The sequence below is a fragment of the Oryzias latipes genome, chromosome 3, assembly GCF_002234675.1.
Source record: "Oryzias latipes chromosome 3, ASM223467v1".
Classification (NCBI taxonomy): Eukaryota; Metazoa; Chordata; class Actinopteri; order Beloniformes; family Adrianichthyidae; genus Oryzias; species Oryzias latipes.
In genome coordinates this window covers 18,613,661-18,640,083 of record NC_019861.2, presented here as the reverse complement: position 1 = coordinate 18,640,083, position 26,423 = coordinate 18,613,661, and the positions used below count along the sequence as shown (strand labels likewise).

Sequence of the window (26,423 nt, the reverse complement as noted above, 5' to 3'; positions counted from 1 at the left end):
GGCCCAAAATTTAAAAAAATAAATAAAATATTCAGCTGTTGTAATCTAAAATGTGTGTTCACAAGTACAGCAGCCACACTTCCTGAGTTTTGTTTATTTTTTTTTATTTTTTTTGCAGCTGAATCCGCTCATTAAAAACAGCATCATGACTACTGTTAGGATCCTAAGCTTTTCCACATATAGTTTCATTTAGACAGTGCAAAACAAAACAAACCTTGCAGCTTATCTAAAGGTATCACATTAGATGTTAAAGGCTTCCAAAATGTGATGAAAATCTCAACGAACATTTTGGAGCTTTTATCATAATGGTTTTTGTCTTTTTCATGACCACTCATGCACAGAAACTGAACTCATCAAGCTAATGACAACTCATCAAGCTTTTTCTGTATTTTTAGTCCAGAGCACTCCATCTGATTTTTCACATCAATGCCTTTTTCTACAGTATATTACTTAAAATAGGAATGTGCTTCTGTTTCAAGTCCTCATCTGATTCATGCAAGACTATTGCTAACAATGAGGCTATTTGGGAGAAAATGCTGCCATTCTGGGATGAGATAATAAAGCTTCAGCGGCTCTGTCGTTGCACGGAGACTGGAGGGGGGGGTTGCCTCTATTTTCGGCTGTAGTCTCATATAATATTTATAAGCTTCACCTCGTATTGCAGATTGTGCCTAATGTGTCTTCTTTTCTTTATTTTGATTGCAAGAAGGCAGTATGCAGGTACGAGGTCATAGTGGGTACAGTTTGTGAGTGCCCTCCAGACTTTTTGGGGATTTTGTTTTGTTATTTCTCTGGAGGAAATAAAAAGTGAGACAAACTTCATACAGACAGACACAGATAAGCTGTGTCTAGTAGACTGGCTTGCGTAGTTCAATAAATCCTTGTTAAATCCTGCTGCATAAATCATTTGTAGACTGACAGCAAGTGTGAAGCCATGGTGGTTTGAAAGGTTTCAGCATTCGAACGGCTGTTTGAGCCACCTGCCTGTACAAAACGAGACGGAGAGGCAGTTTCCTGTCACCAAAGATTTAGTTGTCTGTTGTTTCATAAGGTTTTACACATCAGATATTTTTATTTTATTTAAAAAGCACCTCGATGAAAAATTGGTGAGACAACAGATTTTTCCCTTTGTTTTAGTTGAGGTATTAGCTACATAGCATGTTAACAAGATTTTGTTGTTACTCTGTCTTACGAACAGAGTTCCTAAAGCCAATCAGCTTCATAAGCTGCTGCCGTTTGTATTAATGAAATCCCTTTGTGAAAGTAACACTGGGATTACAGTAAGAACGACTTCTAATGTTCCTCCAGACTGTCTGCTATAATCCACTGTGGATACACACAAGCAGCAGCTGCAACAGGTACAGTAAACACTGATTAAACAATAAATATAATCTACCTTTGTGCAAGAAAAGCATTGATCCTCTGCAATTATTTATGTTTTTGCAGCACAAAAGGCATTTTCAAGCAATGTTCATTCCGTCATCTGCAACATGCATTCAAGCACCCACTTTCAATAAAAAGTCTATGTAAATGCATGTTTCAGGCTTTCACATTTAAAATTTTTCTGTTCACACGTCGCAATGCAAGTTTTTGCGATCCTTTTTGGGCTCTATGTACAAAACACGCATATACTGAATGCACATTGAAAATTAAAACTATAGGTTGAAATTTGACCAATCAGGCACTCGGTTTTGGTAGTGATATATAGATGATGTCTCTTTAAATCCACAGAAGTGCCAACTGTTTCAAATTTGGTCATGGATGAGAAATTAATCGTTTTGGTTTGTGCCCGGACAGATTTATTTGACACCAAGTCTTTTAAAAATCAGGATAGAACCGGGGGAAGAAAAAGCCTGGAGCCAAATTTGCGCTGCTTCGACATTTTGTACCAAGCCTCTTTCAACTGTAGGTGGCGAACATGCGCTAGTAAAAAGTAGCAAATTTAACAACAAGAAGACGCCCCTACCTGTTTGTTCACTAAGAAAACTGTTAAAGTCTCCTTTACCAAGTAAGCTCGACACTAATGCAAGGAGGGCATTTATGTGTGCAACTACTGGTCAAGCAACACAGATGAGAGCAGCTCATCCTTCACGGCTAATGAGCTCAACTGGTTCTTCTCCCGTTTTAATCCATCACAGCAGTCAGATACCCCCTCTCTTCCCCATTCAAGAGCTTGAGGTGAGTGTAGAAAACAGTCAAGCAACAAAAGGCTGCCTTGGGAAGGTCCAGCTTTTAGGAGTCTTACTAACCTCCTCAACCTCTTCCAACATATTGCCTGAAAGACCCCAACATCATTTATATATTAAAGAAAGCAGCCACAGGTAATCCCAATGACTATTGCCATATCCCCTTCACACCTGTCATCATGAATTGCTTTGAGAGACTGGTCTTCATCTGCAGACCTGCCTTCTCCCAAACACCAGTTTGCTTTCAGAACAAACAGATAAACTGGGGATGCAAAAGTGTTAGTTCTAAGCAACCTGGACACAATGAGGGATACGTGGTGATGTTTTCATTGACTACAGCTCAGCCTTCAATAAAATCAAACTGGACCTTTTCTTTAGCTAAGCTGACAGACCTGGGTTTCCCACTATCGACCTGCACGTGGACCAGAGAGTTCCTGACAAATCTCCCACAATGTCAAACTTCTCCTCTCCTCCCTCTGCATGCTCAGTAAAGGCTTCTCTTGGGGTTGTGTGCTGAGTCAGTTTAGCACTCCCTCGACAAACACAACTACCATCCAGCTAAGCACTAGAACACCATGATTAAATTTGCAGATGACACCACAGTTGTTGGGCGAGGGTTAGATCCCCCAACACCAAAGCCATTATCAGATCGAACAGCAGAGCCTCAACTTCCAAAGTGTGCTGAAGGAAACCAACTGGAGGATGGGGCTGTTGGTGACCTTCTACCACTGTGGAGCGGAGAGCCCCCTTGACATTCTCCATGCCAGTATGCAGTATACAGAAGAGTAGACAGGGAGGGAATAAAGAGCATTATTGGATGATCAGGCGACTCTTTCCTTGAGAAAATTTCACAACCTACACTGCCTCAACAGAACTCAGAACATCCTTGGAGAACAGTTAAACCCCGCTGTTTACCCTGATGTCTTATGAGAGATGCTGCAGGTGGATCCAAACTCAGACTAAAAACCTGTTAATTCCTTTGAGCCAATATTTCACTAGAGCACACATCCACTAAACAATTTAGGGTTCTCAGTTAAAGGACACTATTATTACCTCAACAGCACATGGTTCTAATTTAAAATCTAGCCTAAGTTTTTCTGTAGAGCTCTGAAGGCAGCAGACAGATGCCAACCAAGCAAGTGCACCACTAATGCAGTGCATGTTGCAGGTGGGAAACTGTTGCCATTTACAGAGGATGTTTTCAGGCGGTGGAATTAATACTTTGACAATCTTCTCCATCCCACTGATTTATCTTCTAATGAAGACGGCCTTTGGACATGTCTCTGAAGTGGTCTCTGAAAATTCTCATGCAGGAGCTAGACCATGGTACGAGAATTAGCTCCACTTGTGAGACCATGGTTCTTGCTGGGAAAAGCAGAATCCCTCTTCCAAATGTGTCCCCAGACTGTGGGTTGTGAACATTAATCTGGGATTTGGTCATACTGGTGGTTGAAGTGAGAATCGTTTGCAGGTTGACTGGAGTCTCCCTAAGACAGAGATTGCGTGACCAAATGATCAAAGTTAGATGGATGGACAGATATAAATAAATGGATGCATGGATTGATACTTTTTTTTTTGGATATGTTTTTTGTTTTTGTTTTTAATAAAAAGGCCTGTCATTTAAATCAGATTAACCTAAAAACATCTCGTGCTAAAAAATGACAAGCTGTCAGACTGTCAGCTGTAGTTTTTTTCTGTTTGCTTTAGACTGTGACATATTGTCAAGTCAAACTCAGTATAATTCTCCTGTTCAGCTCTTTGATTGACGACTTGTGTCTGTATGATACAACTGGTGACAGCAGGTCCGTCTTCTCTCACAGGACCATAAAGTATTAACAAACTCTGGGAGCTGAGCCTATCCTTTGTCTGTTATAAGTAAATGAACCACCAGTTGTTAAAAGATGCTCATGTGCTTGAATTGACTATTTAATTGTTTTCTGCTCAGAATATTAGGTATATGGTAGAAAATAAAACATCAAATGGGCTTGTTTACTTCTTGTGGAAACCCACAAATATTGATTTTTGAATGATATAAACGTCAGATAGTAACATAAATGGTTGTTCCCTTTCCAGTTTTCCATGTTTTTATCATGACAATTATTTTCACCCATCCATTTTTTCCTAATTTAGTTATTTCCATCTTATTTTAACCTTTTTCCTGTTACAATTCATATCACCTGTGATTTAAACATTAAATGCCCCCCAATAACTAAATACATGCATAAATCAGTTAAGCACCTTGTGATTTGTGTTTAAATGTTTGCCTTAAGTGACTGTATAAATCAAACACATGGAAGAAGAAGCCTCAATGTGTCTTTAATGGAAGATAAATAGACTCTCCATGCTCAGTCTCCATCTGCAGGCTACCCGCTGACATTCAGCCCAATTATTCACACTTGCTTGGGTTCAGCTTTTGCCAACAGGACGCAATGTCCTTTAAAGTAAAGACAGAAACTTCATATTCTTTAGACTTCCAGTAGTTTTCCTGTTTTTATTTCGATGTGGAACTGCCTGAGTGAATTTTTTGTAGCAACTTCTGGAGACCACAAGACAATACGATTTTGGAAAAAGCTTGAAAGTTGTTCTCTTACTTGCAGTAATTGGGTCTGAAGCTATGAGGTTAAAAATAGTAAATATTCTTTTTTTTTTTGCAAAAAAAATTTAGAATAACACTTTTTGTCAACTGATTACTGCCAGTTTTCTTTGCAGTGGTGATGGGAAAAAAGGAGAAAAGGGGAGACATCATGGTGTTACGCCCCCTTTGTGTCTAGGGGTGCTAGGGGGGGCATAACATAAAAAAGTAAAGGTTTGACTAATAAATTAACTGTAACAAATACACCAAACGAATGTCTCCATAAAAATATAAGAACTTTATTTACAAATTAACAAACACCAACCAACAAGAACTAATAGTGAAGCTAAAAGGCTTCAGGGTGAACCCAGGCCAAAATAACAAACGAAACCCCAACTAACTGAAACATGTCATCTTACCTGTAAATGAAAGGAAAGGGAAATAAATGACAAAACTCTAACCTCCCTAACCTAACAAAAACAGGAGAAAACGTGTACTAAACAAAATGGCGGTTCACCCCTACAGCTTCACTTAAACAAATAACTATAAACCAAAAGACTAATCAGAGTGGGCACAGACAATACAAACTACGAAGAACTAAGAATACAAAATACAAAAGTGCACAACTAAACAAGAGGTGAAATCAAAAACAAAATGGAGAAGAGGGCCAAGCTGCAGTGGAGACTGTTGCAGCAAGGCTCCCCTCTCCCGGTGTGGAGGTCCATGTGGTGGTTTTGAAAGGCTGCCTCCACCAGCTTGTCCAATTGGAGGCCACACCTACATGAACCACACCTGCAAATAATTAGACACAAACAGACACACAAAGATCCCCAAAAAACACAAGTCCCACTCTGATACAGAAATAATACAAAAAACACAGAACAAAACCAAATACGGCCACAGCCGTAACAATGGTTTTCCAAGTAGCCTTCAAAAAAAACTGCAAAAATGTTATACTTGAGACCACACAGTGAATAAGAAAGGGGTGCCTATGGTGAAAATTCATAAATGAACATGCCTTGCAGGAGAAATACACCATTTCTATATTTTATCTGCAGTTGGGTTATGACAAAATAGTTTCATTCTATCATGCAGGGTGACTCCTCAAGATGGAGAAATGTCCCCGTCGGGTGCTGCCGGATGTTCTGACGGGCCTGTGGGTGCTACAGGTGGCGCTGGTGCTCTGACATTGCCCGCCACATCAACCCTCTCACTTCCAGTGAGCCAGGCCAAACCATCTCTGCGCCGCATCAAAGGCCGCATTCACCGCAGCAAGAGCCTGGACAGCATCGACCTGCTCGACTCCAATGTAAGGCACATTCAGATTTCTGGTGCAACTTTATGTGTTCAGGTACAGAAATAATAATCTGAGATGACATTTACTGAAAATGCATTTTATCCTGCTTAAATTCACACCAAAAGTCTATTTTTTAGCACATTCTTACCACGAAAAACAGTTTTATTAAAGTTGAAATCTGCACAAGCAGAGCGCTAATGCAGCCTCAAACATGGGATAACCTTTAGTTGCATAATATTTCTTTGGTTTTTAGATAGACACATTCCATATGCATCTCTCTATGAGTGGTTTATTCTCATGAAAAGTATTAATCTGATAAATGATTGGATAAGCTGCTTGGATCTGAAAAACCCTTCCTAACTCTGGGATTGTCCATTGAGCTGAGAACTGGCCCTCTGGGTAACTCATGCGTACTTGTGCACTTGTGTCTGTGTACCTTGCTGTGCACACAGGTTCGTGCATGTTCACGATTAATGTGGGCCGGGTGGTATTTGGGAACGCGACCAACAGTTTATGATGTAAAAACATGCCAATCTGCTGTTAATGCGTGCTTGCTACGCCCCTTTTTATGTCACCACAGTGGACTCAGCTAAATCGTCCTGTCTCTGCACAGGCCTGTTAAACACCCACCCCCACCCACTACCTTCTTTCTTTCTTGACCCTCTGTAGATGTCTCCTTTAATAAATGTTCATTGTGTGATGTCTCCTCATCCACCCCCGTCCTTTCTCCCCAGGTTGACAGTCCACCATGTCAGTGTGTGTTTGCGTGGGTCTGTGGGAGTTCAAGCTTGCGCATGCTCGTTTTGGATGTTTGTTATGTTAAATGGCCTTATACGAGGGTTGCCTGGTGCGTCTGTGTTAGGAGTCATTATTTATTCCTCCCTTCGCTCAGCGGCTGGCCTCTGGCCTGAGCATGAGCAAGTCTCATTAAGGTTAAGAAAAGCAAAATTTCCACCTCACACAAATTAATCCATTAGTGATTGTTAAAGAGGGCTGAAGGTGGTGGGGGTGACAGTCCACGACATGCTATGAGACGACACCGCTGAGTGGCTGCAACGACCAAACGCTGAATTCATCACTTTTGATTGACCCCCATTGCTTTTTTTTTGGCAGTTTCTAAATTTAAGGTACAGTCTAAATTATCTCAGGATTTTTAAAGATCCACTCCGAAGAAAATTGTGTTTTAGTGTTTTCAACATGTTTTTGTAGCAATTTTCTTAGGATGAAGAACATACATAAAGAAAATTAAGATTAAAACTGAATTTATGAGTCTTTCTTTATTCAAATCATTGTGGATCAGTAGCAGATACAAAATTGCTGTTGTAAAAAGCTTGTAGGTATGATGTAGAACCTACAATGAATATCAAGCCACAAGCTCCCTTCTCCGCTCCATTCCGATGCACCCGCTTGTAGATGACTAGATCCATGTCCTGTTTTTCTCGTCTGAGCTGACATCTGGCTCAAAACTGTACGGCTGCTTCGCTCGCCATTTCTATTGCACTAGTAATGTTAGGTTGGTGTTGTAAGGGGCTGTAAACTAGCAGAAGAGTGTGTAAACAGATGGATTATGGGAAGTGTGGGTGGGCTTACTGCACGCCAATAACTGATGTTCTAATGAACTACCACCGTTCTGCAGAAACATTGTCCTAGAAAACGGCACAGTTTTTATATTTGGGCTAAAAACAGCATAATCATAATGAAAACACCACCGGGAACGCTTTTAAAGTAGATCAAAACATGATCGGAGTGGGACTTAAAACCCCCTGGGGCGCTCCACTACACGCTACCTAAATCATTACTGCTTTTCACTAGGTCAATACAGTTGCTTCTTACTTTCCTGTTTTTTTTTTTGTTTTTTTTTATTGTAGCACTTTTGGCAAAATTTGTGTTGTAATTTAGGAGGACTTATCCAACTATGGAACTTCAAATGCTAAGTACCTACAGTTTATATATACATTGGTCTAGCTTCATTGTTCTGACTGATTATTTCCTATTTCCTAATTCATAAAAAGTATTTTAAGACAAACACTTGACATTTAAAAGCTATGTGACACAATTATCTGGAATTAGTCCAAACAAGTTTTGTCACTGGTCACATAACTGAATTTTGAGTGGCAAAGAAGCTACTTTTCAAACTAAAACTGGGGGCATTTATGATACAAAGGATCAATGATGAACCTTTTATTGGGGAAATAAAAAAAAAAAACTGTAAAAAAAAATGTTGACATGCTTCTGAAATAGTCAGTCACAGAAACTGAAACTGGATGGTTTTGCTGTCCATGTTGCAACAACTGTCAAGCTAGTTTATCCAGCCCATTTGTCTATCTGACAGTAAACTCTCAGGAGTTAGGATTCCACATGCTTACCCTTCTCTTATAAAATCTTTGATCTGAGCCTTCTTTGACTTGTAGTGCATCACATATATTTTAAAAGGAAACCCCAGGACTCCCATCCCTGCTGATGTAAAATGCTGTTATGTGTGTAGGCTTTCTGTAATGGTGGGCTTGCAATTTTGCCTGGACATATTGTGTTACATCTCACTTAAACTTTTACCAGAGAGGAATATGACAGAAACATTTAAAGAAAACTACACATCAGTAGTTGGTATGTTCTGTTTAGTGACTGCTCACACATAAAATGATCCCTGCGTCCCTCACAGCCAGTCATTGAACATATTAACTCAGTTTTGCTTGTTTGTGGAAAAAATAAAAGAAAATTTGAACAGCTCTTCTAGAACATGCATGCTTTAAAACTGCACTTTAATTCAAATAAAGTCAAATCAATTTGATTGGGTTTCCTGCTCACAAATTACTTAAGTAAAGCCTTATAACTTTGGAGCATCCATTATAGTTCCTGCTGTCAGCTGTGGAGAAATCATACATTTATATCCAATAAATAAGACCAATATTCTTGTGATTTTACAGAAATAAACCTTGCTGTAAGTACAAAAACAGTTTGAATATATAACTTTTGTTAAAATTGGTATTAACCCCTCTTAACGATCAAAGTATTTTAAAGTTGTATTATTTTATCTAAGACATTTTTTGAATACATTTAGGTGGTGGGAGACGCTTTGAGGAATAGAATCCATGCAATATTCAGATAAAGTCTAATTTTTCACATGGCATTGATGTAAAGACTAAGTTTCACATCCTGGAGTCCTTTGAAGATTAAGTTTCAAACTAAAAAAAAAAATCCTCGTCCATTCCATCAACACTTCTGTGCATCACATAAGGCATGTTGCTCAAGCGACTTTGCCCTCTGTTTTCCTGTCCTGCTGTGGACCATCACAGCACATCTACAAGTGAAAGTTTGAAACATTAATGAAGGATGGGAGGAACAATCCACCTCTTAAAGCTGTGTTGATGCTTCTATTTTGGTGGGTGAGAAAAAATAGCACTGTCTGGGCTAAAGATAAAAAGAGCAAAAGTCTATGGATCCTCTGGGATTTCTGCTATTATTTATTCAACAAAAGCCAACAGAGAACTCACTACTCTGTTCTGGGCCACAAAAACACACTATTGGTGAAAGTCAGTGGAATGACATAGACACATACAGAAGTTGTGCACAGTAAATCTGTGGGCCTAAGAATTGCATCTGCAGAGTTAAGAAGACTTCTTAGACTGCTTTCCTTATGGCCTGGTTCCAGATGAAAGATTGGTTAAAACCTTTCCATCAGGTATCTTAGTGTATTTGTGCTTTTAGATAGATTAAATTAAGTTCCTCTCAATGTATTTTAGCTAACTATGGTCTCCAAAAGGTAGGTCACTCCCATTTCTCATATATTGTCTAATGTAGATACAACAAAAAAACATTTTGAGAATAGCTGAAACTCAATTTTTCCACACTGAAAGTCTTCCAACTGATAGGCTTCTTGTTACACTACTCAAATTAAAGCAGTAACATGTTTTTTTTTAGTGTGAGTAAAGTGCATGAATGCATCAAGGAATCTCCTGTGGTTCTCACAAACTTATAAACCCAGGTGGTTGGTGGTTAGAACTCTGGCTTGTTGGTGGCCACAAACCACAAATGGCAAACCTGCAACAGGTCAGCTGAGGAACAGACGGTGACAAAGAGAAATGGCTGTGATACATGTAACAAAGGAGTAGAGGTTATGACACGGGTGGGCTTTATGGCTAATGAAAGAATGGTTTGACAGTGAGGCGCTGGATGTTTCCATTAGAGTAATGTGTTTTGCTCGCGCAGACAGGAGACTCTGCCAACACCTTATAACTCATTCTCTCAAACTGTTGTTCTCAAAGTGCAACAGTGTGAAATTGCATTTTACATGCTACTCGTTCATCTTACTTGTGTCCAAACCCAACTTTGGAGATTGCCAGCAGTGTCTAACACATCTGCAGGGGCTTTGCAGTTGTGCAGGACTGTGTGGTGTCCTAGCACCAACACTGATCATTATTGAAAAAATTTACACACAGTTATTGTACTTATTATCAAGAGAGAAAGAAAATGCAAATTGTTTTCTATTTGCATATTTGAAAAAACAATAGTTTTTTAATGCTGAAAGGAAATGAGATTTCTAGAGTGTACAGCTAAATACAACTGGAACAGGCTCAACAACAAATTAGGAGAAACTATAGAAAATTCAAAAATTGTTGAGACTTATTTCAAAGGATAGATTTTTGGTAAAATCCCATTTCTTGTTCATTATATGATTAATGGAAATACTAATAAGTCTAAAATATATCTTATTTAAATTTATTGAAAAGAGAAATGAAAAATCTTTTCTTTTTGAGTTATAAGAAACATTAAATGTGAGAAGTAAATAGTTAGATTATTGTCTTACATCTATTACCCATGATTTATGGGTAATGGAGTCTTTTCGAGTTTTTACGGCAAAAAGAAAAAAAGTATTGTGTCGTGCTTTAAACATACAAGGAAGCGTAGCTAAGTTGGACTGGATATTAGTATTTCATGGTGTGGAAGTCTTGTCATTTTCAGCCGTGACCTTTGACTTCAGGCTGGGCTGCTTGTGAAGCAGTCTGTCAATCATGTCAGGAACAGTGGTAAGTTTAGAAGGAGCCTTAGTTCAGCTGCAGCTGACAGCTGCAGTCCTGTCAAACAGCTGAAAAAAAAATTAATATGAAGACTCAAAGTCATTGTTGGTGGTCTCAGAGTAGAAGACACATTAACTCTAGTTTCCATCCATCCATCTTCTTCCGCTCATCCGGGACCGGGTCAAGGGGGCAACAGTCTAAGCAAAGATGCCCAGACTTCCCTCGCCCCGGCCACTTCCTCCAGCTCATCTGGAGGGACCCCGAGACGGTCCCAGGCCAGCCGAGAGACGTAGCCTGCGTCTATCCCCGGGCCTCTGCCCAGTGGGGAAGACCCAGTGGCCAGACCAATTTGTGTGACTACATTATTTCTAAATTCAGGACCTCTGGTAGTGAATTTTTCTGACTCTGTGATGTCAGCAACTGATCATTTGGCTTGAACCAATTATCTATAGAGACTTTTTTTAAACCAATTCTGCCAAAAAACTAAATAACTGAGAATTAATGATTTGTTTGTGGGAATCTATTGTCTTTCAAGAATCTGCTTTCCTATGCCTACAGAGAACACTTTGGGTTAGAAAAAGTGGCCACTTTAAAAAAATATTTGGTTTTAACTTTTATCCCTTTAGATATATACCAAGTATTTTAGGTTAGACAGAGTTAAACAATTTAATTCCCAAGTCATAAACAGTAAAAGTTGGAATGATGTTGTAAAATTTTGCCTGGCTGCAATTCCACAATTATCTTAAATTGATTTCAGTCAGACAACTCTTGCAGTAAGAAATATTTATTTGACATTTTCCACATTCTTTAAGTTGGCATTCACATATTTTCGTTTGGCATAAGGCTCCGTTCAATTCCATGAGAAATTTCCATAACACTTTTGGGTAACAAAACCCCCCCTTCACGGAGCCCACAGGTGGAAGCCGGGGAGGAGGGTGGGGCGAAGAATGAGCGCTGAAGGTAAGAAAGAGAATGAACGACTGCGCACCTGGGCTTAAATAGGACGCTGAGCAGGTGAGTTAATTGACTGAACCGCCCTAGGGTATTTACATGTAAAACACTGCAGCGAGTATCTGCCCGAAATACGATAAATCGTCTTTATTTTCAAGATTTTTATGGCCAACCTGTGTTCCAAGTTTTCTGATAGTAGGTAAGCTTAAACCCTTTTTTCCTTCACCTACAGTTAAATTACAGAAAATGCCATTTATTGATAGTTTTATTGATGTCACAGTCTAAGTAAAAGGCCCCAAAAGTACAGAAAAATTACTAGCCCCTTTTTTATTTACATGAGAAATAAAATAATTGTCTGTATTTGTGAACACAATGTCCCTGAAAATGCAATTAAACGCTCATTAACTGGTCTTAGCGACTAAAACTTTTTATATTCAATGTATAAATACATTTACAAGATTTCCAAAGATTTTTTTATTAAGATTTTTTCCTGAATATGCTAACAACTACTTATTCAAAACGCACTGTTTCTCTTCATATCTTTGTTTTTCTTGCTTTTAAACATAATTTACATACTTGTCAGACAACAGATAGAAAATGGAGAAGCTTTTGGCACTTTGTAGGAGAAATTCCAGCATGAGGATCATCTTGGACAACTGTATTGCCCTCCAAGTTTGTCACATGAGCGAAAAATATGAATAATACTGTTTAAGTATGTAGCGATTATGCTGCGTTTTACTGGCACATGGGAAATCAGGGTTAGATTCCCAGGGTGAACAATGAGCTTCATCCGATGTGGGTCCTTGGGCAAGACCCTTCATTCTTCTGCCTCACTATGTAGCCACAAAGGGGCCCAAACCTTAGTTTTCCCTGTGCCTGTCCCCAACCAGGATAAAATAGAGGGTTGTGTCAGGAAGGGAATTCAACATAAAAATCTCTGCCAAACCACCTGTGTGACAACAACAACAGTGATTTTGCCTATATTCTAGCTTGATGGACATGGAATAGGAATCGCTTTCTTTCAAGTAATCAAAACAAAAAACAGAGCAAAAGACAAAAAAATATATTCACAGATTTATCAAAGCTAATTAAGATAATTAGTCTTAACTTGATTGTTAAATATCTCAGCTTATAGATGTTGTTTAGAAGATTTCTGAGAAAAAAATAATTATTGAAATTAGCCACAGTCTTCATATCAATTTCAAAAATTTTCTTCATTTTTCAGAAGTCTAGCTACTCTGATACTGCATTTTAGTGTAGCTGAAACATAACCTTCATTGTATAAGCCGTCAGACACATCCACATCCAGAACTTTGAAACTGAATGTGGTTTTCATTTTGACCAGTCAGATTGATTTGTCTGGACGACTTGGAGGACTTGAATCATCTTGTATAACGGCATGCTCTTTGCCCCGCGCAGCAGTATGCATTTATAATGTCAGGCAGGAAGGTCAGGCGCCACCAATTTTGATTTTATAGAGAGACGAAGCAAAGATCTACCACATTTACATCACCACCCCCACAGTTAGAGGGCCCCATGAGACGCCGTCATGGGTTGCTGGTCACATTAGATCAAATTAATCAATTACTTTGGATTTGTAAAGGGATAAAATGATATGGGGTCCGCCTACATACATGGTTGGAAACGTGTGCTCAAATTAGTATGTCCGGCAGTCAGTTGTCCTCTGTGCGATATTGATTGGTCACATTAGGGAGTCTTGCAGATCAGCGTTTCTCGAACAGAAGTAGAAGAAGAGGGAGGAGGACAGACAAGAGACATAAAGAATTACCAGAGGGCAGAGGCTGATGAGATAAAAAGACAAAAATACTTCCAGAGAAGAGGGCATGAAAGGATGAAAAAGGAAAAGAGATGAGATTGATGAGAAAATTGACAGGCCAGGGGTCCTGTTTGTGTCGTTTTGCTTTTGTTGCTGTCCTGCATCATTGATTTAACCACAAACAGGTGAGGATGACAGTCTGCTCCCGCTTTCAGGCTCAGAGGCAATGTATTCATCCTCATTAGTTTAAATGTTTGCTCACAGCCATGGAGGTGTGCTGATAAGTAATTGTGAGTACCTTCTTTCTGCTGCGATGTTTACTTAATTGAGAGGTGGAAGTCCTTTTATTGATCAGATGGGGAAGGCTGACCCCCTCAGTGTTCTCAGTGGAACCTGCGCTGTTAACCTGTGAGCTGCATCTCTTCAGTTCCTCACTCTACGGGATAAAACCAGACAAGATTTGGGTTTGTTTTGTCAGATGTTTCTCTTTTGATGGCTATTTTTAACTTTTATAAGTGACAGTTTTCATGCGACAACATCCTGTAGTTTTCTTTTTCCCACACAGCTTGCTTCCACACATGTCTTTATTTAATTTCAAATGTTTTACTGTCTTATTTCTCAATGCAGAAGCATTTTTTCTGAATAATTTATCATCTATCGAAAGAAAACACATTGTGGCCTCAAGTTAATTTAAGTTTAAGTGTTTTCTAGTTTCTGTTTTTCCTTAAAGGTGTTTTTTATGTTTTTCCCAGTATTAAAATCCTTCACTAAAATCCAATGTCTGTGCATGTTTTTGAAATAAAATTGATTTTTTTGACTTTATCATTGTTCCTGTGCCACATTGTTGTAACAGCACTGTTGTTTTATCCAATGGAATCTCTTGAAGCTTAGAGTTTAGACCCCTCTCATCTGTTTCCATGGAAACAGCATTACTTTCCAGGAAGTCGGAGCCTAGGCTTGTAATGTACATAGGTTACTGTAGTGTGGATTGCCATATTTTTGTTAAGCAGGCACAGATGTGGAAAGAAAAGTCGGACATGTCACGTCAGATTTTTTTTAATGTTGGTACAACACCAAGTGAAAAATGTGTGACCTTACTGTGCTGCTTTAATTTCTTCCTCTGCAGTTTTCAGAAAAGTCACTGTTTAAAGATCTACTCCGAGTGCTGTTTTTAACATGCATTTTTGAATACTTCTTTATTTAAATTGTTGTGAATCAGGAGCAGGCGAAAAAAATGCTATTTGAAAAGAGCTTATTTCTGACTTAGAAAATAAAAGTTCCATGCTTTGCTCCGCAATGGGAAGGGTGGGGGGGGGTTGCCCACAACTAAGGGGTGAATTTCCAATGAAATACTGTTGCTCTGCTGAAACTATGCCCCAGAAAACAACACACTTCTGTTTTTGTTTTGTTTTTTTGGCAAAAAAATGGCATAATCCTTATTAAAAGAGCACTGAGAAGGTTTTTCCAATAGATCAAAGGATGGTGGGAGGGGGTCTTTAAATACTAAAAATTTAACAAAGTTGACTGTTCGGTTACATAATCATTAACAAATGAGAATAATGAAAATGTAGACATTTAAATGCAGTTTAATGAAGCTAAACCTTTGCAGTTGATACTCTAATACCTGGTGATTCACTGTAGATTGTCTTTTCTATTCTTGCTGCACTTTATGGCTTCAGTTCTGGGACACCTCATAGATCTTCACCTGTACAGAGTTCAGTTCCTCCTGCAGGTGATTTATTACAGGAACCTGATGCCATAAACCACTGACTACCGTAAAGTTTTGTGTTAGACCACTTTTGTTGCCTGAGCAATGTTGTGACATTGAGAAAATCCCATCTGACTGTTGACATTTCTATAGCTACTTTAACAACATTTGACTTCCTCCATGTGTTTTTCAGATAAATGCCCTTTCAAGTCAATAAATCTGCTCTGAGTTTCCCTCAGCTGAAAACCTTGTTTATAAGGAACTACTCATTTTGGGGAATAATTTTGATTCACTCCATGATGATTAATGCAACTGCAGTCAATCTTCTGAAATTCTATCAAATGTGCAAAATAACAACAATGATTGTTTTTGTTTTTTCGGTGAACAGAAAAAAGTAAAATAATTCGTCAAAATGTACTTCAATATAAAGTCATTCTGAAAATAGATTGTTTCAACTTTTATGAAACAAGTTTTCCCTTTCATTTTTCTTTAACATCAGCTATGTGAGCCTTTAATGGTGCATGAAGCACTGTTGTAGGAATGATGGCAATTTTTACAGTCTGTTCTTGTGTGAAATTTGTCTGGAAAGGCTGGATGATGAAGTTCACATTCCCTCAGGAATCACCTGCTCACATCTCAGGAGCTCTGCATATTCACAGCTAAGTAGCTTTTATCAACTACCTTGCTGATAAATTTAAGAAAAAATAATTTTATTTATAATGTGGGCTAACCTCTTGGCCAGATCACTATTAAAAAGAGATTCTCAATGGGCTTTGATCTAGTTAAATAAAGGTTAAATAAAAACCCTTTCACATTTCTATATCCAGCCACTAGTTCTGTATAGTAGTGGCCGTTGTTCGTAGCTAAAAAAAGTCACCAATTCTGCAAGATGTCCCACTTAACCCTTGTGCTATCCTATGGGGTCCAGATGACCCGATCCTTAAATTGACGTGTTCTCCCTAACATCACAAAGGTGGATAAAGGTGAAGAGGATTTCATGTAATCCATGGACAGCAGTGAAGATCACAAATCATTGAAGAAAAAAGGTTCAGCGCACTGTCTAGTGGGGTCTGGATGACCTCACTCTCAATGTTAAAGTGCTTAGGAAAGCACAAGGGTTAAAACGATGAGAAGATTGGTGAGACGAGATCAACTGACAAGCTCCCTCCACCTGGAGCTTCATGTATGATCTCACAAATTATCTTCACGTGTACGTATACATATATAGTCAGTGGTAGTGTAAACCTTTTAGTTTCATTAGTCTCGTTCTTGTGCTTGTTTTTTTCTTTATGTGCTGCACCTTCATGACAATGTCAGTCACCTCCGCGCAGAGAGCTCTCTATGCCTAACCTTTTCCACAATGCTGCCACCTCCTGGGGCTCTCATTTCAGGTTTGACTTTTATTTTCTCTCCTAACTAAATTGACCACTTGAAATGTGAACCTTTGTCAAGCGAGACGCCACAAGGGAAGTCATGATGCCAACCTTCAGCATGGCTTTGTGGCGTCTGTCTGGGCAGAGGGGCAAATCAAGTGATTAAAATAAACTAAGAAGAGAAAAACAAGACGACGTCGAAGCTCAGCGATATGGGGAGAGGTGTAGATCTGCCTGTCACTGCATGTGTGTCCGCAACTGTCTTTGCAGACATACACGCAAAAAAGGGGGGCTCTCAGGATAGATTCGTCAGATACCGCGGGCTGTGCTGTGCACCATTAGGATCAAGGTTGCTATTTCAGGATGCTACCTGCTGAGGGATGTACTCTGCCCACACTTTTGATGGGAACAAGAGTAAAAATCTGTGCCTGTAACATCAATTCAACAACAGGACTGGTCTTTTTTTCTTGCTTTAATGCAGTTAGGCATCAAAGCAAGAAAAAAAGACCTGTGCCTTTTGTGAGTTTTACTCCACAAATATTTATTTCTTATTTTTCATAAATGATTGTAGCTTTTCTGAAATAATAGCAGGTATTGGTCCTCCTCTAGGATGTATGTGTATAAACTGTTAAAGTTGCATAACTGTTTGTTCTTTAGGTGGGGCAGATGCGAGCATTAAAGAATGTTTCTGATCTGCCTTTGCTGACTCATAGTGAGAGAACATCCATGGTGTCTCCAAAGATTTGGATCAAATATAAACACAAATTGTAGATCAATATTCATGCAAGTTTGCATGTGGAATTAAAAATAAATGCATGTTTTTTCTTAAAATAAAAATGGTGTAGCTGGTCTTTTAAGAAGAATGAGTCAGCATTCTCTTTTGTTTGCCTTTCAAAATCCAGAGACCTACAGACCTCTGTGACCAGTGGGGTTAAAGATCACATCAAACCGCAATGTGCTGCAGAATTATGATACATATTTGTGCTTTCACTTTTTGTTTGTGTGGATTTATGTGGGAAAGGTAAAAAAAAACATATTAATTAAGAATTAAACAATAAAAAATATAAAGGTTTTAAAATGACTACCAAAAGGATAATTCTGACTATAATCCCTTTTTATGTCACCATAATATCCCTCCTTTCTCATCCCTGTGCAGTACGCTTGTTTGTCCACTAACAGTGCATTTGCTACATAGAAAGAGCTGAGATGCTTCAGGCAGGCCTTTCCAGCCAGTCTGTCAGGAAAAACAAGATTATGAGAGCTTTTATCCTGCAGAGGGCAGAGTTTCATCACTAACTGTATTCAGGGTGAGGCAACATCTCCCACTTGTGTAAGGAAGAGACAGTAGTGGACGTTTTGTATGAAGTTTGACGCTTCTAATTGGCTTATTTTAGTTTAAGTAGAAGCGTATTGCTTCTTATAATGTTCTACAATTATAATTTTTGTTATTTCTGTTGACATTTTGTGAACAACTCTCGTCCAGGTATGCAGACAGTGGAGCATTTAGAAGCTTTCAAAGAGCAGACATAAGAGTTCTCTGGACAGCTACAAAACATTTCAGGATTCAACATCTTTTTTCTTTTTTTCCATCTGAAGTTTCTTTAAATCGAAAAACTCAATTGAAACATACATGTGTGTATTTGTCTTCTGCTGCTAAAGTCTAAAAATATGTTATTTAATGAGAAACTCACACAAATAGATCTGCAATCCTGTTGCATTTGTTGTGTTTTTTCCCATATTTCTCTTTCTACACATCATTTGCTTTTTTTTATGTGAGTGATGCAAACCTGTAAACTGAAATAAAATCCAAAAGCATAGAAAACCCGGGTTTTTGAGACCTCTTGTACAAATACTTTCTTCCACTTTTGCATATTTCTTTCTTGATCAATTTCTCTGATTCAGCATGAGCAGCTGAGTTCCTTATGAATTTGCTTAATATTTATAAATGATTTCAGGTTTAACTTGTGACAAATCTGTTCCATTTGTGTGCACCATGGCGGCTCCCTCTGTGACTTCATGGGCAAAGCAGATGCCAGAAAATTTAATTAACCGAAATTGACATTCCAGAAAGACCCACTGGGGATCTCACTGCCAAAGAGAGCAGCATCAGAGGAGCTGAGAATGAGAGAGATGAGCAGATTCGTGTGCACTTTAGGGCCACCGGCTCATACTTGCTCATGAAAAATTTAAAATTTTCCAAAATAACTGATTATTGGAGTCTTAACGGTTCCACAGGGAGCAGTTGAAGGAAAATGTTTTTTTTTTTTTTTTTTTGGAGACAGTAAAAAAGAAATGTGAATAGCTTAAGCTTTAGAAATTAGCTTGAAACATATTTACAAAATGTGTCTGACTGTCTGCCTCGCCTTTCATCCTAGAAGAGGCTGACAAACAAGGGCAGGGCTGGATGACTATCAATCAGGTGATAGGGATTTCTTATCCATGGGTCACTGCCTTCTCTCTAAGGTTTCCAGGACTTTTTGTGCCCTTCTGTTGCTGATAGCATCTGTATTAAAGTAGAGATTTTCTTTTACTTTTTTGATTTTTAGGGCATTTCAACAGTTCGCCGTCTCTTTTCACTGAGACATTAGCTCAGAGGTTTTGCAAGTCATCGCCAGATTAACCGTCCTTGTATCCTCTTGTTATTGCCTCAGCTTGTTTGCTTTTAATAAATCTTTCAGCCTCTTACGCCTTGAAGGAGCCTGGCGGTCTAGCAGGCAGACAAGAAGCCAGACAGGTGGGCAGGAAGAACAGGTAAGGGATAGGGAATAATCTGGGTGGATAGGTGGCTGCGTGGCCAGAAAAGGTCACAGCACTACAAACCTGCAGTCTGTGGCACTGTAACAGGAAAAGTCACAGCTCTGTGATGTTGTCGCTTTTGATCCCGTCTTGGTTGTGTGAGGAGCTGCACTCTTGTCAGACGGACACACATTTGTGCGTATGGATACACATACACACTGACAGGCATTGGGCTATGTCAGGCGCAAACCTGGGCTTGATGGAAACATCGGCTGATTTTGATTTCTTGCGTGCCAAAGGAAACAGCCACGAAGAGGACGGTAAACAGCAAAAGAAGGCAAAAAGTTTTGGGATTTTGGGGCAAGTTATTCCAGTGGTTGTTCAAGGTTGATGATTAAAAGCCTCCATTGTTGCATAAATTTCAAATCCAGCTTACTCAGTTGTTGCTTGGTTGATTCATGGGGAAGGCATCCTGATGTGACACCCCTACTGCCCCACCAAGCTCCACCTCTCTAGAGCAACAACACTCACTCCTCATGGCTGCTGGTAGTTTGTCCCTAATGGTGACCCATAAATAAGCAGCGAGCAACATAGAGAATTGATTTGCAGAAACATGCAGGGGGTGGTGAAGATTTATGTGTGTGGTGGAACTCCTCTGCAGCGAACTATATCACTCTTTCTGATGTGCTCTGCCCTTCATTTTCCCCCTCATCCCATTTCTCTGCTCCTGACTGTAACGGCCCAGAACAAATTGTTCCCTCGTTTTTTAAATTATAACTTTTTTCAAATGCTTTTTTTTCACCCTTCGTGTAACGTTTCTTTCATTTTGTCTTACTATCCTTATGAGTCTACCTGGCCTCCTCTGGTATAGCTCTGCGTGAGGTTTTCTTGCCACGTTTCACAACCTCTAGCTTTGAGAAATTTCCCCATTTTCATGATTTTCTATGTTTTTTTGGTGGTTTAGCTACTAATCTGAGTTGTTTTTGAAGAGATTTCAGTGACATGTTAGAAAAAAAGTTATAGTTTCATGTAACTTCTGGAAAAACGCTAAAAAAACAAAAACACTGAATAAAAGTTTGATTAAAATCTAAGTTTCACATGCTCATTGAAGGGGTTGGACTGAGCTGCATTCCATCATTTCCTGTAATCGCGCCTTCTGAGTCACCTTACACAGTTAATCCAGCCAGGCAGCTACAAATGGATCAGCTTGCTCCACATTTGCACCCTATTTGGCAGATGTCTTTTTTTTTTTTTGGCTTTGTGCTAGTATGTGTACACGATTGTATGTCTGGGCGCTGGTTCTTCCTGCTGTGGTCATTCAGGTGTTTCTAGCTCTAGGTGCCATAACAGACCTGAGTTTATTAATGTTCATTTCCTCTTGTCTGTACGCCTCCGGCAGCCTGGCTGCACAGCTCTCCACTCCAACATTCCTCCCACTCTGGTGGAATTAAGGGAGAGGCCTGCGGTGAGGCAGAGCACAGCTCAGGAATGTCTCTGTTATCATAGGCAGAGAGGATGGAGGGAGGAAGGGACCAGGAGGTCAGGCTTGAGGGCCCCTCCATTGTTGGGCTGACTTCAGCTGGGGCTGCAGGGGGTCGGAGGGGTTTCCACCATCAAAGCTTTGATCACGACACGCAAGCTCTGCTGATAGGCTCGAGTTACCCTCAGAGGTGGACGGCTCTGGCCAGAACACGTAGAAATCTAATTTTAGAACTGCAGCTTTTTAAATCAATATCTCCTCTCCTATCGGTGGCGATGTCATGTAGATTATCTCACAGCTTTCACAGATGTCGCAGCAGGTTGGCTCTGCTCTCAGTCCGCAGTGTGTGCTGCTGAGGATCACTCTGCGTTCCCTCACACAGCCACCGACGTGCACACTGCACGTGCATGGGGAGGGACACAAACAGGGGCAAAAGCATCCCTCTGGGTTGAATACAGCCGGAGTCAGACGGCGTGTGAGCATATGCACGCGTGTGTGGTGAGTGAACGTGAGAAGTGGCTTGATACGATGTGATGAACTCAGGGTTAATTGAATGCTGTGCTTTAGGAAGCTGAAGTGGAGCAGAGAGGCTAGTTTTGTTTCACATGGTGTTTAAAACGTAATCCTTTTTTGGTTCCTAGTAAGATTACATTGTCAAAGTTAATTTTTTTTAAAGAATTTATCATTTGGATACATTCTGTAATGAAAACAGCCTGTTACCCTCTAGTCTGAGCTGGGGAGATGACTTTAATTATGTCAGTGTTTTGTTTCTTTGCTGCTTTGCAGCATCTTTGCTTCGCCCAAGACTCCGGGTTTGTCAGCAGGGTCAGAAATGAAGAAGACTTTTCCCAGCTGGAATTCATTTAGTGACACCAAAGCCAAAAAATTCCAGGCTGATGAGATAAAACCAGCTCAAAAACAAAGTCAGGGAAAACGTTCTGAAGTTTGATGTCAAGAGAAAATTTATGAATCCTAAAATGTCTTTCAGACACCAACTGAAGAAGCTCATTGATTCTAATAGCTCAGTTTGGCAGCCATGTCTTTAAGTTGTTCAAAATGCATTGTGGCTCCTTGTACAGAGTCAAATCTCAATACTAAGTTTTGCTACAGCTTTTATTTATGTTATGTCATATAAGAATATGACAATAGAAATATTCTTTGTAATGTTGGAGAAAAATGCACATTCAGGGGTTAAGGTAGGAGTAAAGGTTGGGTGTTAATCCTTGTGAATCCTCAAATGAAACCTCATGATGCTAATAGTTCAATATTTCATCCAAAGATCTCCAAAAACAGACTTCATGAGAAATCTATATTTTTCATTCATAATATTGTGTGGTATGATATATGATGTAGTGATGTTCATCTTAATTGACATTTCAGATACAGCTTTTAAGATTAAGATCAACTTTACTAATCCCTGTAGGGAAAAATCAGTAAATTATTAAAAATATTAAATGTTAAGGAAATTATTTGAAATATAGCCCGCATTTCATGCAGAAATAGGTTTCTTAAAAATGTAGAAGTAAAAAAAATTAAATTTCACATCTAAGCATGAGAAAAAAGATTTATTTCTCTCTACTCCAATTAGTTATTTGTAATATTTTAGTGCATCTCTAGGTTTCTTACTACTAAAAGGTTAACTGCTGTGATTCAGATAATTTCTGGTACTGAAGCCTGTCGTCTTTTAAAGTCTTAATGTGTCATGCTGTCTGACCTTCCCACTGGAGAGCTGCCCCTGCACGCTACACACTGACTAACAACATGACAACACAACAAATCACAGCCCTGTAGCTGTGGTCTGCGCAGTCTCATCTCGTTCAGCAAGTAATTAAAGATTTTACAACAGTTTCACGCAGCGGCAGCAGCACCAACAACATGTTTACAAATCATTATTTTGTGGCCTTTAAAGAAAATCTATATTTTTTAGCCATAACAAGCTGAATGGGTTTCTATTGTCTTTGCACCGCGGGTTTGTGTTTTGAGATAGTTTAACTTTAAACTGGTGTTGATAGCTCCCATTGATACTTTGAGCATGAGACGGTGTGTGTCTTTGTCTTAAAAAATGTTTTTTCCCACATGTTTCTCATTACTGTCTTTGTCAATAATAACTAATAAAGCTTGAACATAAAAAAGCTCATATTTAAACATCTCTGAGATGGATCTGTGAGTTTTAGAAAAGTGACAGCTCATCTGTAAAGTTCATTTCCTGTCTCTTTTGTCCTGATGTAAGGAAAAATCAGTGGCTTTAATCGCTGTCACAAGTATTAAATTCTCTGCTTGTATTCTCATTTCTGTGAAATATAATCTTCAGTTCCTACAGAGCACGCCCATAAAGAAGTGGAACTTCCCCTAATCGTTGTAAAGTTTTAGGAAGGTTGTTCCTATAGTCTAAAATCAAAATCAGCTCCAGTCTGACTGTGTTTTTGTGCTGCTCCCATATGCTGTTTACTGTACGTGTCACATGGTCAAATGAATGGCGCTGGTTCAGCGGAGCAGGGCCTCAGGTGACATAAAAGCTGTAGGCAAACAGACGCTGATCACATCTCTACGCTAAAGTCAGCTCTGTCAACAGTGCAGCTAAGGCTAACACACCACAAGGACTGGGCCGTTTTTCTTTTGCTGTTCTACTTTATTGATATGTTTCAATTTGTTTCTTTATTATGCTGTTATGAGTTCATGTAGACACACATTTTGACACATAAACTTACATTTGATCCAACACGGTCGGCAAAAGGGAAATCTCATGACTAAAATCAGTTATCTGTCTAAGTTTTAAAGAATATTTTATTGCATTTCCTTTTTTCCAAATCAGTATGACATATAGGATGTAACTGATTCAGAATGGACACATCTTCCTTCACCCTTGCAACACTGACACTTTTCAGTCACGCCTACCTAATTCATCTGCACACACAAGCTCGAGGGAGCTAATGCGAAGTTGTAGAACAGGACACTGACCCATAGCTAGCTCAGTTCTGACCCAGCTCAGGCCCCACAGGGTTCACCACCACAGAGGTGGCTTAGATTGGCTTTAAAGTCTCCTCCCTTTGTGCTGACTTCATCAGGTTGGCCCTTTGAGCTTGGAGCCAGTCCACTGCAATGTGGCTCTTTCTTTTCACACAGCAAATGTGCTAAAACAGCACTCCATAATCACTTGGCATTAAGGCCTGTTGTGTTGGGCATTAGTGGTTAGAATTGACCACTGGAACATTATAAAAATGAGTCTGACAAGAGAGAACACCAAAGCAGATGAGTCTGGATGCTGGCACTCAACAGCCAGAGGATTAGTCAGTTAACACTGGCTGGAGCCTCTGCAGGGTCGGGTCCCATCAAATCTTATCACCACCAGGCTTCAAGCAGCTCCTATGGCTGATGCACCTCCAGCGAACAGCCTGTCCGGCTGACTGGCTCTGGTGACCATTCTCTGACTCTATTTCCTCCCTTGTATTTACTAGAGCAGGAAATGATGTCATTAACTGACCACAGCAGGTTATGCTCTGTGGACTTTAGGTAAACCTTAGTTTTTTTGTCTGTTTTTTACCATTTTAATGATGGCAACTAAAATAAAGTCAGTTCTACTTTCAGCTTTAGTGCAGCACATTGCAATGGCAGATAAAGGAGATGGGCTGTTTCCACTCTCAGAGCTGTCCTTTGGTTTTAACTCTGATACCATCTTCCAATACGTGCAGTCACCATGAGCAGTGAAGCTTTCAATCAGGTTAACTAAAAGCAGCCTTTTGAAATTCACTTTTGTTTGAGCTCCATTTCCCAGCATGCACTATTCCCCCCTCTCCAGAGCCCGTGCCTGTTTTCTCTGCAAGCTCCTGCTGTTTCCACCTCTTTGACCAGTGTGAGCCGCTTCATATTGTTGGAATGTAACAGTAACAGGCAGTACCATGAGAGGAGTCACAGACATGGGGGTGTTGGTGGGGGGAGTGAGCTGCTGCTCCTCCTTTATTCAGGCCAATGCTGAGTTCACTAGACTTGAAACACTCATTTGAGATCACTGGTTCAGTTTAGCAGAGTCTTTGTTTGCTCTGAATAATAACGTTCTGTGAAATCTGATTTCAATTTACGCGCTTTAATTTAGCCTTGGTTCTTGCTCTACTTATTAAGTAGATTTTCTTTCTCGCTCTTGCTTTCCATATAAATCCGTAATGTAATTTTTCATTTTCTTCTTTTACTCTTTACCCCTTCTGTCTCTGGTATTTGCTGTATTGAGCTTTTTGATAAATCAGTTTGTTCACAACTTCTGGTCATTGTGTCCTTTTACTGTAGCAGACAAACTATCTTTTTTTTTATCACACTCCCTTACTCCCTTTTGGGGTTTTGTAACCACACAATTGCTATTATCACCTTTTCATACTGTGCATGTGCCTTTATCTATCAAATTGAGACATTCTGTAAAATCTTGTCATGAATAAACTGATAATTTGCTCATATATCATGGGACAGTCAGTTTCAGCTTGAACCTGTTGAGGCTTTTATTTTTACCTCTTCTAGTGAAAAATATAAATATATGTGCTTTTTTTTTAACTTGTGTCATAAAATCAATGAAACTCTACTGTTAAGTAATTATTCATTCATGACAATTTTGTTAATAAACTCAAACTCAAAGCCATTGGTGATGGGAATTAATAGGAGTTTTCTTCTACCCACTACTTTTTTAAACACTGTATTGCTTTCTGTTTATCATTTTTATCTGTTTTATGTTGTTTTTGAAAATAAAAGAAACTCATTAAATCAATCAATCAAATCAATTAAAGCCCAATTTTTAAAATACATATTAAAACCAAGGCATTAAAACATAAAACTAAGGACAGGATATGTCTAAATATCTACTGTAAAGGAGAAAAAAACAGTTGGCTCTTTTAAGTACAGATACCAAAGTAGAATAGTACAAAAGGATAATAATGATTATCTGTTCAGTGTATGTTCTTGTCATTAGAACAAAATAAACGGACACCAGCTTTATTTTTTCTATTGACTATGTGGCCTTTTAGCTTTCCTGCATTTAATTTTGCAAATATCTTTGTTTAGTGGAAATTTTCAACACATTCTTTATGAACTCCCTTAAGTGCAAAGACCAGATTGATTCACACCTTTTTCAAATGTGTGAATTACAAGACACTTTGATTCCTGAGATAAAGCATGACAGCCAATCCATCTACTCACCTCAACATGGGCATGCTGCTGCCAATTCAACTTTTCCTAACAGACAGCATCTCCTTTTAAAAAAGAAACTGAGAAATTTAAAATAAAACAAGCTTTTAACTCATTTATTTAAATGCTAAGAAATAATGGTCAGTAGAACTTTAGATTTTGGAA

At 39.1% G+C, this 26,423-nt stretch overlaps 1 protein-coding gene across 9 annotated transcripts in view; it reads left to right on the top strand.

Annotated features, from left to right (window-relative positions):
• The window catches only part of LOC101166369 (tight junction protein ZO-1), a 110,937-nt gene that overhangs the window by 16,767 nt on the left and 67,747 nt on the right, over nucleotides 1-26,423 (top strand). For all 9 annotated transcript variants that reach the window (XM_011489604.3, XM_011489600.3, XM_011489598.3 and 6 more), the window contains exon 2: nucleotides 5,854-6,067. In XM_011489604.3, coding sequence (XP_011487906.1) covers nucleotides 5,854-6,067 — 214 coding nt within the window. The remainder of the gene's footprint in view (nucleotides 1-5,853; nucleotides 6,068-26,423) is intronic.